The sequence below is a fragment of the Myripristis murdjan genome, chromosome 8 (genome assembly GCF_902150065.1).
Source record: "Myripristis murdjan chromosome 8, fMyrMur1.1, whole genome shotgun sequence".
Taxonomy (NCBI): Eukaryota; Metazoa; Chordata; class Actinopteri; order Holocentriformes; family Holocentridae; genus Myripristis; species Myripristis murdjan.
Genome location: NC_043987.1, coordinates 20,491,640 through 20,505,556, shown reverse-complemented (window position 1 = coordinate 20,505,556; position 13,917 = coordinate 20,491,640). Strand labels below are relative to the sequence as shown.

General features: G+C 43.9%; 1 protein-coding gene across 1 annotated transcript in view; it reads left to right on the top strand.

Moving 5' to 3' along the window:
* The window catches only part of kcnt2b (potassium sodium-activated channel subfamily T member 2b), a 47,982-nt gene that overhangs the window by 28,750 nt on the left and 5,315 nt on the right, over nt 1-13,917 (top strand). The window contains exons 14-25 of the mRNA XM_030058140.1: nt 774-837; nt 3,774-3,882; nt 8,025-8,133; nt 9,858-10,010; nt 10,397-10,650; nt 11,130-11,148; nt 11,230-11,413; nt 11,866-11,982; nt 12,073-12,245; nt 12,778-12,849; nt 13,069-13,203; nt 13,304-13,415. Coding sequence (XP_029914000.1) covers nt 774-837; nt 3,774-3,882; nt 8,025-8,133; nt 9,858-10,010; nt 10,397-10,650; nt 11,130-11,148; nt 11,230-11,413; nt 11,866-11,982; nt 12,073-12,245; nt 12,778-12,849; nt 13,069-13,203; nt 13,304-13,415 — 1,501 coding nt within the window. The remainder of the gene's footprint in view (nt 1-773; nt 838-3,773; nt 3,883-8,024; nt 8,134-9,857; nt 10,011-10,396; nt 10,651-11,129; nt 11,149-11,229; nt 11,414-11,865; nt 11,983-12,072; nt 12,246-12,777; nt 12,850-13,068; nt 13,204-13,303; nt 13,416-13,917) is intronic.

Sequence of the window (13,917 nt, the reverse complement as noted above, 5' to 3'; positions counted from 1 at the left end):
AAATGCTCCCCAACAAAGCACACCCGATGAATTGTTCAAATTTGTATCATTGGGATCTGAGAACAGAATCGGTTTTCACAGCCACTGAAAATAACTCGAAATTGCTTCAGAACAAGGCAGACATACAAATACCAATTACATATCAACAGTGGGTGAAAATTGTCCTAAAACCCCTGTGTTTTACAGAAAAATACACAGCTGCTCCAGAAGCAGTGAAAAATCCATTGTCCTCCAACTTTTTGAACCAGACCCCCTACCCCCCCAAAAAATTGATGGACAGCCCCTAGGGCACTTTGAAATGAAGCGCCTCACATGTAGAAGCAGGAGCTCATCATTAATACCTAAAGAACCTGCAGCCTTGAAGTAAGACCTGTAATTACAGTTTGAGTCATATTGCTTATTCTTTACCCTCTGGCTTCTGATAAGACAGAACGAGCACCTTAGGCTGGCTTTGTCACGAGGAGAGAAAAGGAGCGAAAGCCTGTTTGTTTAATCTCTCTGTCTCCTCGCCTCGCCTCCTACTATCTCATCCATAAATGGCGTGGGCTTGAAGGACACGTTTGTTGTTCTATTGTCCTGCTTTTTTTCTCTTTTGTCTTCTCCTTCAATAACATGACAACACCCTCTTTCTCGTCTCTCATCATTGCCTTCCTGATTCTCTCTCTCTCTCTCTGTCTGTCTCCCTCTCTCTCTCTGACTCCCCCCCTCCCCCTCTGGCTGTGTCCTGGCTTGCGGTCGGTCCCGTGGCCTTGTGCTCTACTAACTCCCTGTAGGATGGACGATGCTGAGGCCTGCTTTATCCTCTCTAACCGGTTTGAAGTGGACCGCTTCGCTGCTGTACGTTCCTTACCTTTTCCTGTATTGCTATGACTCCTCACACTGCAAAAAAAAAAAGAAAAAAAGAAACTGTCTTATCATCTCGTCTGATAACCACACTTGAAATCTTATTTTTCTTAACCCACTTGAAAAGCGTCCACCATAGATAATTTCAGTTGTTTCCAGAAGAAATCAACTTGGACCCGCAATTTTCGTGAATGAGGTAGCATTTTATTGATTTTCCTTGAGTGCTCTGCCTCAAAATATGGGCATCTGAAGAGAAAAATGAAGTGAAAATATGTCTAAAACCTCACCCCAGTGGTAGAATCTTTACAATTGTTATTTATGACCATGATTCAGAGTTTTTATAGTCTTCCACTAAAATATTAAGTATTCAGTGAAGAGAAAGGGAACTGAGAGGAAAATGCACCAGAAAGATGTTGGTGTTAGTGGAGATATTTGCTGATTCCCTCCATGTGTACACAAAAGGTGCAAATTATTGGGACATCTGAGAAAGCAGAGCCCGTCTTAATGGGTCCTGAGCCTCAGGGGGAGGCTCTAACAATGAAAACAGATTTTTTTTTTAGTTGCTAGATAAAATGAAAATGAAAGAAACTTAATATTGTGTACACCTCCATCCCAACCAGTGGTAAACTTGGACATACCAGATGTAGTCAATATAGTAAAATATTCCACGTGGAGGAATATCTGAGGCCACCTCCAGGGGGCAATGGAGAGCACTAAAGTCGTAAAACTGGGCTAAAAGAGTAAAATGAACAGCGGTCAGTGGGATTTTTTTCAGAACATCAGCTCTCTAGATCATATGTTTTACTGTATATTGTTGAAAATTAGAAGACAGTGAAGAAGATGCACTTTTAGATGAATGAAATCTGGTACCATTTTTTTCCTGTGGTTTTGCCACCAGTCAACACCACATAGCCTCAAAGCTAGGGGAAATCTTCCAAAGTTTTGTTATGCAGCTACTAGCAGGTGAACCAAAGTGCAAACACAAAGAGAGCGGAGACAGGACAGATGCAAAAGGAGTAATTTATTGTAATGCGGGGAGGATTGGGAGGTTTAGTGGAGCCAGGTGAGTTGATGCAGAGTTGAGCAGGTCCAGGGCCGAGTCCAGAGAATCCAGGGACGGGGGTTTATCTGAGCAGGGTGCAGAGGAAGCACGGCAGACGAGGCAAGAGAAGGAGTAGGAGACGTGGAGTAAGAGCAGGCAGGACTGCAGGGAGAACAAACCAGGCTCAGGTTCAGGTTTCAGGAGGAGGCAACAACAAAATGCAATAATGCAAACAGAATTGGCTTGAAGAGCAGTGAACTGACTGTGGCAGAGACTGTGATTTGGCAGCGTGCTGATGGCAGAGCTGAGTATATATAGAGGCGTCTTAATTGGAGGATGTGAAGCAGCTGGTCACGTCCTGCTCTGACTCCAACACACTTGTCTTCACTCACACACACACGCACGCACACACTCACACACACACACACATACACACTCACACACAGGGAGAAAGAGAGAGAGAAAGTCACTAGGGGAGTGGCAACTTGTATTTCACAACCATCAATTTCACATCAGCTTATAATTAGAACTTCATTATAAATATTATACCATGTAACAATGACAGTAATAGTCCAGTTACTTGTAAATATTTGGAATCAAAAGTATGTGAAAATTTTACAGCATTTAGCACCACTGACCATCATACTGTATATTCTACTTTTTTAATTGCTCAGCACTGCCCCTGATGGCCAAAAGACTATACAGCACTCTATTTTCTGTCTCACAGTGCTTAATGGTTAATTTCTCTACAGGTTTTGGTTATGTTGTTTTTCTAAACTCACTGCTAATAATAATTGCTGCTGCATTTGCACCGGTGCAGATGAAACTGTGCAGGTATCTTGCATTGCTAAAGGCTGAACGAAAACTCAGTCTTCAGTATTAGCATTACATTGTTAGCACACAGTGAATATTCATATACAGTCAAAAATATTTTATGAAGATATCCTTGAAATGTGATTTCGTTGAACTTATTGAATGTAAAGCTCCATTTTTTTTTTTTTTTTTTTTTTGGATTGAAAATCAATGAGATTTGAAGTTCCTCAGGTTTAGGTTATTTTCTTCTGTTGTTTAAATCGTTCATATTTCTATTTTTGCTATACCCCTTGTTTATAGTGTTTACATTGCTTGCTGCTATTTATTATCTGATTATACTGTAAATTTGCTTCATATTTTGCTCTCCACTTTGCTGCTGTAATGCTTGAAATTTCCCCACTGTGGGACTTATAAAGGAATATCTTATCTTATCTTATCTTAAGTAGAGGAACTGTATGTCCTGTACTGTGACTGTTTTGAGAGTCCTTAGTCTTCCAAATCATTAAGTTTAATTCAGTTCAATTCAGCTCTTAAGTACACTGCATTTACTTGCACTACATTTAACTGAATGAAAACTGTATGAAATGTAAGATTTTTAAGATTGAACAGAAGACTAAACCTGCCTAAACTTACCTGTTAAGATTTAAGATTAAGATTTTTTTGCAGCGTCTCATCCTCTCTCCCACACCCTACACTGCCTGAAATTTCCGTGACACTCTGAGGGCCAGTTTAACATTCAGTTCAGTTTGCGCTCTTTAAAGCCCCCCCCACCCTCCACCCCTCGTTTTGTGCAGCCTGGAATACTCCTCTGTCGAAAAGATGTCAGAATTGCATTCCTGTGAAATGCTGTTCTCTGTGCAGTCGGTGGTTTAAGAGGATTATTAGTGAGGCATCAGAGAGGAGCTACAATCTGATGCTGTTAATGATGGCTTTCTTCCTTTCATGCTTGTCTCTCTTTCCTTTTTTTTCTTTCCCTCATCACTCTCATAACTTTCTCTGCATCTTCATCTCCCTCTGTCTCTTTCTCTCTCTCCTTCTCTCTCTCTCTCTCTCTCTCTCTCTGTCACTTTCTCAGGATCATCAGACCATTCTGAGAGCCTGGGCAGTGAAAGACTTTGCCCCAAATTGCCCTCTGTACGTCCAGATTCTCAAGCCAGAGAACAAGTTCCACGTCAAATTTGCAGGTTGGCAGGGAGTGTGAATCAAATAGAGTGGCAGTGATTGAGGTGTCAGTAAGAGGTTTGTGTGTATGTGTGTGTGTGTGTGTGTATCTGTCTGTCTCTGACCTTAATTACACTTGTTGAGGTGTGACTTATGGTATTCCATCACCAAGAAATGATGATCTAGGTCTGCCAAAGAAGTGGACCCACTTGGCCTCATTTTGAGCCGCTGATGTTCACTTTGAAACTGGAACTGTACCCAGTTGAGATGTAATCCTGCCTCATTGCACCTGTAAGTAACATAAAAGATGGGCGATCGATTTAAGTAACCATTTGTCATGGTTATAGGAGTCCCACTGAAACGACGCGGCTATCTGAGGCGTCTGCTCTGCCTCTCATTTTTGCCGTGTCATCAGCTGTCAGTGGTGAGCTGTGGTCCTATTTTCTACCTGAGCTCATCTGCTTGATTTGTAAGCCTGCAGATGCATCCCATGCATTTTCTATCAGCCTGCCTGTGCAGCAGTATAGCCATCTCTCTGCTTTCTATTTTCCCATTTCTAAAGCTGTGCTGGACAGATTGGCTTTGCTTGGCTGTAAGCCTTGCGAGGAGTTTTTTGAGAAATTTCACATGCTTTTTGGAGAGCATCCCTTTCCTCTCCCGCTCAACAGCAAACGCCTATCAATCAAGGGCTTAAACCAAGGAAAGAGAGAGAACAGGAAACAACCCCCCCACCCCCATCTCTCTCTCTCTCTCTCTCTGTCTCTCTCACTCTCTCTTTCTCTGTCTCTCTCACTCCCTCTCTCTCTCTCCCTCCCTCTCTCTCTCTGTGTCTCCTCTCTCTCACACATCTATCTGCCTACAGCCTGGAGAACATCAAACTCAATTCTAGCTTGCCGCCCTCATCCCAGCTGTCTCTATCAATGATTAACGTTTTACTTTGCTACCTTGGCAAAGAAAATCCACTTTCTCTGATAAGTTCTGCTGCAGCGCTAACCTGGCAGACGACCTCTCCTTGCAGGCAGCGCTCCCCTGCCCTCCCCATGGCTTTTAACTACCTCACCACCCCAGCCAGATTGGCGGCTTTCTTATTAATGGCACAGGAAGTGAGTGTGACTGTAGGTGAGAGGAGAATTAGCATTCACCCACTTGGTCTACTCACTGCTGTGTGATTCCCATGGTTCAGTGTGAGGGACACCGTGTCCATGTGATTACTGGGTAGTGTCATGTTCCTGTGCTGGGAGAGAGACAGCTGTAACATGTATGTGCATTGCTTTGATGTGTTATCTTGATATTGAAGCATGTGTCGGAGCTCACCCTCAGCCACCTTGCAGAGCTGTCTGCTCAGCCGTGGGCACTCAAGCGCCCTTCCCCTTCATTTTAAGACATTAAGTGTGCACTGGGCGACGCTGATAGAGCCATTTGTATGTAATACAGCTGCACCTTGTTGACACAACAGTCCTCCAGTTCTGTGCTGAATGAGTGCCGCGCTATAGAATTGGTGGAATGTAAAGTGCCCCCTTAAACACACAGAAAATCCAGCGTGAAGCAGCTAATGGTGCTTCTGCAGAGCGTGTGGCATGCCCCTCTACTCCTTGAGTCATCGCAGGGAGATCCACGGAGCAAATCAGAATGCAGTCGCCTCTGTGATACCACATTGTGACACCACTTGAAATGCACTCCCTAAAGTGCCAGTGGGGGAGGCATTAATGAGCTACAGTCGAAAGATTTGATTTGATCCTCAGGAATAGCACAATAACGGTATAATGCTCATTAGAAAACATCAGGATCTGACTTTTTTTGCCCTGGAATAGAGCAAGAGAGCAACACTGGAACCTTGGTTTACCTTGTATCAGCTGATTATCTCCCCAGTTTTTGTTTTTAAGAACAATAGCCAGTCACACTCCTGAGCTTAGCCCTTTGACACCAGTACGGAGTCGATAGCGGGCCACTCATGCACACAATAAACCCGCGTTTTGACTTCATTAGTTCAACTGGTGGACCCGTGGACACGTTGTAATTGCATTCTAGCACCAGCACCCGACACACACCACGCCACACCAACACACATGCTCAGAAACATGCATGTGCACATACAGTTATACCCTTGATATGAGCCTCTAATGGAGCACAACATGCAGCCTGGAGAAAGAGATAAAAAAAAAAAAAAAGCCCAGATCTTCTTCTGACAGAAAGAGAGGGAGAGAGGGGAGAATGTGCTTGTGTGTGTGTGTGTGTGTGTGTGTGTGTGTGTGTGTATGTGTGTGTCTGCACAGCATCTAGGTCAGTAATTGGTTCCCTTACTAGCCTGGATCCAAGCACCCCAAGGACAGAGGGCAGGTTGGAGGGCTGGAGGAGGGTACAGTGAAGGGCAAGCAGAGAGAAAGATGCGGGGAGAAGATGGGAAGTGGAGGGTTAGTCAGCGGTAAAGACAGGAGCACAAAGGACAGTGGAAATTGGATATTGGAAAGAGCCTTAATTTGATCTGTGGCTGCTGTGTATATGCTTCGGAGGATCGGTGTGTGTATGTGTGTGTTGTGTGTGCATGCATACATGCGAAACAGAAAGAATGCCATGTGCCTGTGAGCATAATGAATATGCTGTTGCGCCATAGAAACAACTAAAATAAATGTTTTTGTTTCTTGCTCTTCAAGCTCCAATTACCCACTGCTGTGTGAAAGCTTCCGCCTTGAATGAAATGCAGAGAGGCGGCTGAATAGCAGGAGGCGGGTGTTTCTGACCCGCGTTACAAAGTGCTGTTCTGAGCTGTCAGAACATTTGTACTTCAGCAGAAGATCAACAACTGTTTTAATCAAGGCTGAGCCATCATCTTGCCATTCACCTACGTCGTCTCAAGTGCGCATAGACTTTTTTGTTTTTCAAAAACCTGCATTTTCATCTCAGCTTGCCTTAAATTGCCTGGTGTGAAAACCAGCCTCACAATTGATCGCATTTGATTTCTTACATAGGCGGTGATATTTTTGGCTAATATCAAAATGAAGAACACCTTGTGCTTTAAAGACCAAGCAAAGAATTTTTCGGTTAACAAGGCAGCATTAATGTGCCTGTGCGCTCATCACTGAAGATAAAGCAATCAAGAATTACACAGCAGGGGAAATGGATGCTCCCTGGGCCTCATTTCCTGATTGGCTAACTAAAACATTAATCGCTCTATTGGTTTTTCCTTTCAAAGAGCAGACTGTGTAGCAACAGGTAAATGAGAAGACTGTTATCTCTGTTTGTTCAGTTTGGTTCGGCTGGCTTGCGGTGCTTTTAAGGGTTACAGGGAGTGAGTGACAGGTGGTTCAATAAGACGCCATATCGCAGGCCTGTTGCCACGTCTCCCCAACACCCCAAAAACCAAGCCGCGGGTGAGAACACAATGGATCCTGTAGGAGTAAACAAAGGGCACTATTCAAGCAGGGGGAACAAATGTTGTAGCAAGGAGACACTGCAAGCTGTTAAACCTGTCAGCCAACATTTGTATGAAATAGTGCTACATTTACACTAGGACTGAACAATTAATCAAAATATTATCGAAATCGCAATATGGCCACGTGCAATATCCAAATCTCAGAAGCTGCAATTTTTTGATAATGGTAACATGTGTGATAAAACATTATTGTAAATAAAGTATTATGGTGCTATAGACATACCCGTGCCTGCAAACAGTATTTTCCAGATGTAAGAAAGTATGCAGCAAAAATCATATTATCATCATTTTAATATGTTTTCCTGTGAAAATTACAATTGTGATAGAAAAGTGATTTCTATAAAATTTGCAAACGATATCACAATGTATAATATTAATGCAGTTGTTCAAGGCCTTAATTTGTGGCCCTTGGGTGCTCAATCACAGCAGCTCCAGAACTAATGACGTTTCCATGTCTGCTGAGAGGAACACACACACACTCTCTCTATCCCATGTACAAACACTTATATCGAAAATAAAAACAGACGCTCAGAGATTTTCTCAAGGACACGTTTGGGCTCATTTTTGTATTTTTCTCTCCAAGGCAAAATGTGAAGCTCTATCACATTTGAATGCCGAAAAACACTTGAAGGGGAACAGAAGCGAACAAGTGTGAGCGAACACAGCGAGCGTGTGTGTTTTGCCGAGGCAGCTGTGACCTCAGCTGCTCTTTCTCTCGTTTTCTTGCTTCTGCAGACCATGTGGTGTGTGAGGAAGAGTTTAAGTATGCCATGCTCGCTCTAAACTGTGTGTGCCCTGCTACCTCCACCCTCATCACCCTATTGATCCACTCCTCGAGAGGACAGTAAGTTCACTCCCCCTCTTTCTCTGACTTTATCTGCCTCTCTTTCCTTCTCTTTCTCTCTCTGTGTCTTTCTCTTTCTTTCCCCTGTTCCACTTGATAATGCAGTCAGTAAACTATGAGTACAATTGTATAATTTTGACAGTTTCATGTAGATAAAGCTGATAGTTCAGCACCATAGAGCCACAGCAGACGTGACAGAGGAGACCTTCATCCGTCACCTCACCTCCACCCCTTTCCTTTCAGGACAGCGCCCCAAGAGGCCTTCAAGCAACGTGCAGGAGCCTTTCAGCCCCTCAAAAGGTGGGAAGCGTCTTATCCATAGTCACAATCATGATGTGAAATCTGGGTTTGTGCTTGATGGTTATCCAGAATTTCCTGAATTTGTCTCAATGTCGTTTGAGTTTTCAGATAAAAAACGTGAGGTTTGGGAACCGTGGGTAAAAGATTCATGTTGACATTCATTTTGTTAAAGCAGCAACTGCATACATTGGCATCCCCAAATAACATAGAGGGGTAACCATTTGAAAACTTTGAACGTAAATATCCAGAAATTACCTCAGTAGATTGATCAGTTTCATTTGGGCCAGTAGGTTGCACAGATTCTCGTTTAACTTATCTTGATAGTGATTGATACATGAGTGTGAATGTGCTGTCAATCAATACTGGTGCTAAATGGGTTAATGGATTCTAGTCAGAGCTGAACATTTGTCAATTTTTTTTTCTTTTTTCAACATATAAACCATTCTTCATTCATTTATTTTAATGTCAGCCATTGTCATAATGTCTGTGATTAGATTGTAAAGATAGCCTACTAATGCTTTGGCAGCCTGTTGCTATATTAATTAGACAGTACAATACAAGTGGATGAACATGACAAAATAATGACAAACTATTTATTGGGTAGCCTATTTTACCAAAGGTTACCAATAATAAAACTGGAACACCCTTGGTATCAGCTTTTTATAGCTGTTTTTTTTTCCAGTTGTATTTTCAAAATGAAAAGAAAATATTCAGTTTATCCTTGCAAATACAGATAACAGCACAGGTTATTGTCTCATTAATTAGCACAGAAGAATGGGAAATGACAAAATGATTACTCTTCAGTGTGAATGAGGCACTACAACATTGGTTACATCTCTCTGGAGAGCACAGTTTTGCCATAATTTATTTTAGCAAGGGACTTGTTGAAAGCAGGCTCTCTCAGAAGGATCCATGTACAGCTGGACAGCCATACGCCATCGATAAATGGCCAGGGTTTGTCCTGTTCCTCCCCTACTAGTCTGTGTCCCTGAAGTGCTGTAACATTAAAGCTGCCTGGCACGTCATTTCTGTAAACTGTAAATTTGCTACAACACTTGTTTATGTAATGCGGTCTTTTTCACAGGCCGCCCACATTCTCACTGCCCCCACACCCTTGCTTCCTGTTATCACCTCTTAGCCTCCACGTCTCAAACCATATCCCTCTGAGAGAGCTGCTGTCCACTTAACTGTGTGAATGTGTGCATCTGGGACCTATTGTTCAGGCAAACAGGGTATCCTTGCCTACATCTGTGTGCTGATTGAAGTATTGATCAGCACTGACAGAGAAGTAAGCGCTTACTACTGCAGCCTTGAGAGAAAAGGCCTCTGATGTGGTGCTGATGTTGAGCTGGAGGCTTTGTGTCATGTGCTAAAAAGGTCAGCTGTATCCCCTCATGACCAATCAATCCGCCTCTCCGTCTCAGGGAGGGTGGCGCATGTTCAGCGGACCAATGGCAGCGCACGTACAGGCGCTGCTCAGCCAATGAGGTGCATCACATCCGCCTGGAGGAGAGCAAATTCTTTGGGGAGTACCAGGGAAAGAGTTTCACCTTTGCCTCTTTTCATGCTCATAAAAAGTAAGTGGAGTATAAGCAATGGCAAAACAAAATCTTCATCTCTGCGAATCATTTAGCCTCATATTTTCTCTTAATGTCTTGTTTTTCTTAAAACAAGTGAAAAAATCTGCCAGTGGCATGAGATAATCACACTGGTTTCCACTGCAGTTTCACTTTTTTCAGTAATAAGTAAATAAGTCAATTGGCACTGGAAACACTTGGGATTATCTAATCCCATTGGCAGATTTTTTTCACTTATTTTAAGAAAAAACAATATTTTAAGACAAAATATGATACTGAATGAATTGTTGAGAGGGAAGTTTTTTGTTGTGAGGAAACCAAGACATGAGAACACACACACACACACTTGAATGGTTCAGCAGCTGAGCTTGTTCATGCTGTTGCAGGTATGGAGTGTGTCTGATTGGCGTGCGCAGACTGGACACCACCAATATCCTGCTGAACCCGGGTCCCTGCCACATCATGGGAGCCTCGGACACATGCTTCTACATCAATATCTCCAAAGAGGAGAACTCAGCATTTGTCCGGGGCCAGAGGGAGCCATCGCGGGGCGGCCCAGGAGGAAATGCCAGAGGAGTGCACCAAACCATTTACCATGGACTGACCCGCCTGCCAGTCCACAGCATCATCGCCAGCATGGGTCAGTTAGATGGGCATGGCACAAAGACAGCGTAACATTTACACGCTGACCCTCTGCTGTCATCGCTCCAATTGGTCACACACACACACGCACACACACACACACACACACACACACACACTCTTCTTGTTAAACTGACGTAGAAAGCTGCACAGCCACAACTCTGATAATTATACAGTTCTCACATTTGAGAATGTGACTGGATTATTTAGAATGATTCATCCCAACATATATCAGATTGCAAGTCAGTCTTGATAAGAGCAACCGCCAAAAGGAACTGAAATGTCAAATGTGCATACGTCTCTGCTGATTACATTTCAGAGGGAGGTTTTGCACACACACCACCTGGTGGACAGCTCCTCAAACTCCTCAGTTCATGTTGCTGTCATGGCAAATTCTCACAGAATCGCTTTTTGTAGCTGAACCATAAGCATGATCTGTACCCTCAAAATGTCACAGTAATTTTGTGTGATCCCCAGGCACGGTGGCCATAGACCTGCAGGATTCGAGTGACAGCAGCCCAGAGGGTCAGGATCCGGGGAGCATCGGCCTGAACAGCGGGAGAGGAAGCAGGAGTAGCTCCAGGACCGAGGTGGGCGGCACCAACACCTTGGCTCTGCCCACCATGGGAGACTCAGCCGAGGAAAGGCGGCATAGCATCGCCCCGGTCCTGGAGCTGGTGGACGGGGTCAACAATCCCACCTTCGACCTGTTGGGAGACCAGTCAGAGGATGAGGGAGGAGAGGAGGGCAAGGAGGACAGTGACAAAGATGAGAGGACCCACTGGTGGGGTGGACACTGCGAGTATGTCGTTGTTTGGTTTGGTTTTTATTCTCGGCTATGAGTTTGCAAAATGCAAATATACATATAAACTAAAAACATAACTGCACAAAGCAAACAATTCATTACCTATAGCATAGTACATAAAAGTATTATTTCAAACACTAATTTCCAATGCAGAAACTAACAACATCACAATATGACCAACAAAGACATTCCTTAAAGCTACTTAGCAATACATCTTAATCCTCAGTTTGTGTTAGAGCTAAGCTGCTTATTGAAAACATCTTTGCTATGACTTTGTTTAATTTCTTAATGCATTCCATAGCTTGATTCCTGAATAGATAAAGCTACTACAAGCAGTGAAGATGTAGTGTTTGTGGTCATGTTGAGTTGTAAAGTTGCTCTGATGTGACTGTGGCCATGTGTCATGTGGGTGTCCTCAGATGGGTGAAGGGATATCCGCTGAACTCCCCATACATCGGTAGCTCCCCCGCACTTTGCCACCTGCTGCAGGAAAAAATGCCTTTTTGTTGCCTGCGCATGGACAAGGTATGGGATCTAAATTACTCCCTGGAGTCAACTTAATTTACAAAGCTCACTTGCCATGCACCCATCAAGGGCCCTCTGTTTGTCTCCTAGGCCTGTCACCACATCCCTTTTGAGGATGCACGCTCCTACGGCTTCAAGAACAAATTGATCATCGTGTCAGCGGAGAGTGCAGGGAACGGCTTGTACAACTTCATTGTGCCACTACGGGCCTACTACCGACCCAGGAAGGAGCTCAACCCCATCGTGCTGCTGCTGGAGAGCATGTGAGGCTAGCATTTATGTTATCTGACAAGATAGGGTCATGTACTCGTAACCATGGCTATTATCAAAACGAAGTAGGTTACACGTCAGGCCAAAATTGCAACTCTGAGCACGACAGCAGTGTTACAAATCTAGGTTGCACAGGTAACAACTGGTAAAATGGGCTCTTCTATAAATAGCCGGTGGTGGGGAAAAAGGGAGCCTGTTAAGGTCACCGTAAACATGATTTGTGAGACACTGAATGCTTTCAGGACAATGCGCTCCACTCACATTGTGAGCCAGTGTCATGTATTGTCGCTGGTACACAAATGCAGTCTGCCAAACGAGAGTGGAATCCAATAAAAAGCCAATAAAACGCTGAGTCACTGCACTGTAGTGCTGTTATTTTCAGGGTTTTCTTCGGGCAGCAGGCTGCTTTGTAGCTCTCAGGCTGACTGAGGGGTCGGGCTCTGTAGGGATGCTAGATCCTCATTATGTATAAATCTTTTCTTTTGGGAGGCTCAAAACTATCTCTTTGTATTTTGATTGGTTCAGACCTGAGGCAGACTTCCTGGAGGCAATCTGTTGGTTCCCCATGGTGTTCTACACAGTCGGCTCCATCGACAAGTAAGACAGACCACAGCACAAGCAGATGTCATTATTTATATTCCATGTTTCTCTTCTTTCACTTTTTCCTTCATCTGAAATCATTTATGAGCTTCCAGCTACTGAGAGGATTTATTTATTTATTTTTGGATTTATTCTTCACTGATCAGTTTGATTACAGATACACTGATTTGTCCTCTCATGTGTCATCCCCCGCTTCTGTCTTGTGTCTCTGAACAGTCTGGACAGTTTGCTGCGGTGTGGGGTGACCTTCGCTGACACCATGGTGGTGGTGGACAAGGAGAGCTCCATGATTGCCGAGGAAGACTACATGGCCGATGCCAAAACCATCGTCAACGTCCAGACCCTCTACAGGTTGGCCACACCTCAACTTGCTCAACTTGTAATCTCACACTCAAGCCCAATGACAGTTTCCCTGATGCTCTCTCTCTGTCTCTCCGCTCCATCATCGCAGACTGTTTCCCGCTCTCAGCATCATCACGGAGCTGACCCATCCAGCCAACATGCGCTTCATGCAGTTCAAAGTCAAGGACCACTACTCTCTGGCTTTGTCCAAGCTGGAGAAGGTAAGAGCTTTGTGCCACTGGAGCCACCTCTCTTTTGTTTCCCAGGTGCCATTTGCCTTCACAGGTCAAAGTTCCCTCTGGGATTAACATTACTATGGGATTATCTGTGATTGGAAATGATTTGCGATGGGCAGTGTTGCCTCATAGTGAGAAAAAGCTGGGATTGATTCTCAGCCTGCTGCATGTGGAGTTTGCATGTTCTTTCTAGTTGCTCCAGTTAATCAGAATCAGAAATACTTTATTGATCCCTGAGGGGAAACCGGGTTGCCCTATCTATCAAAGACATGCAAGTCAAGTGAATTGAAATTGCCTAAAGGTAGAGGAGCAACGTAACCAGCACTGCTACTTTACTTGAATATTTCCATTTTGTGAGCCTTCATATTTTACTCCTCTGTATTTGGAGGGAAATATTTTTTGGCGCGCTGCATTTATCTGATGGCTGCACTTAACCTTCTAGTTACTTCAGGAAACATTTTACATGCAAAACATACAGTAAGCTCTT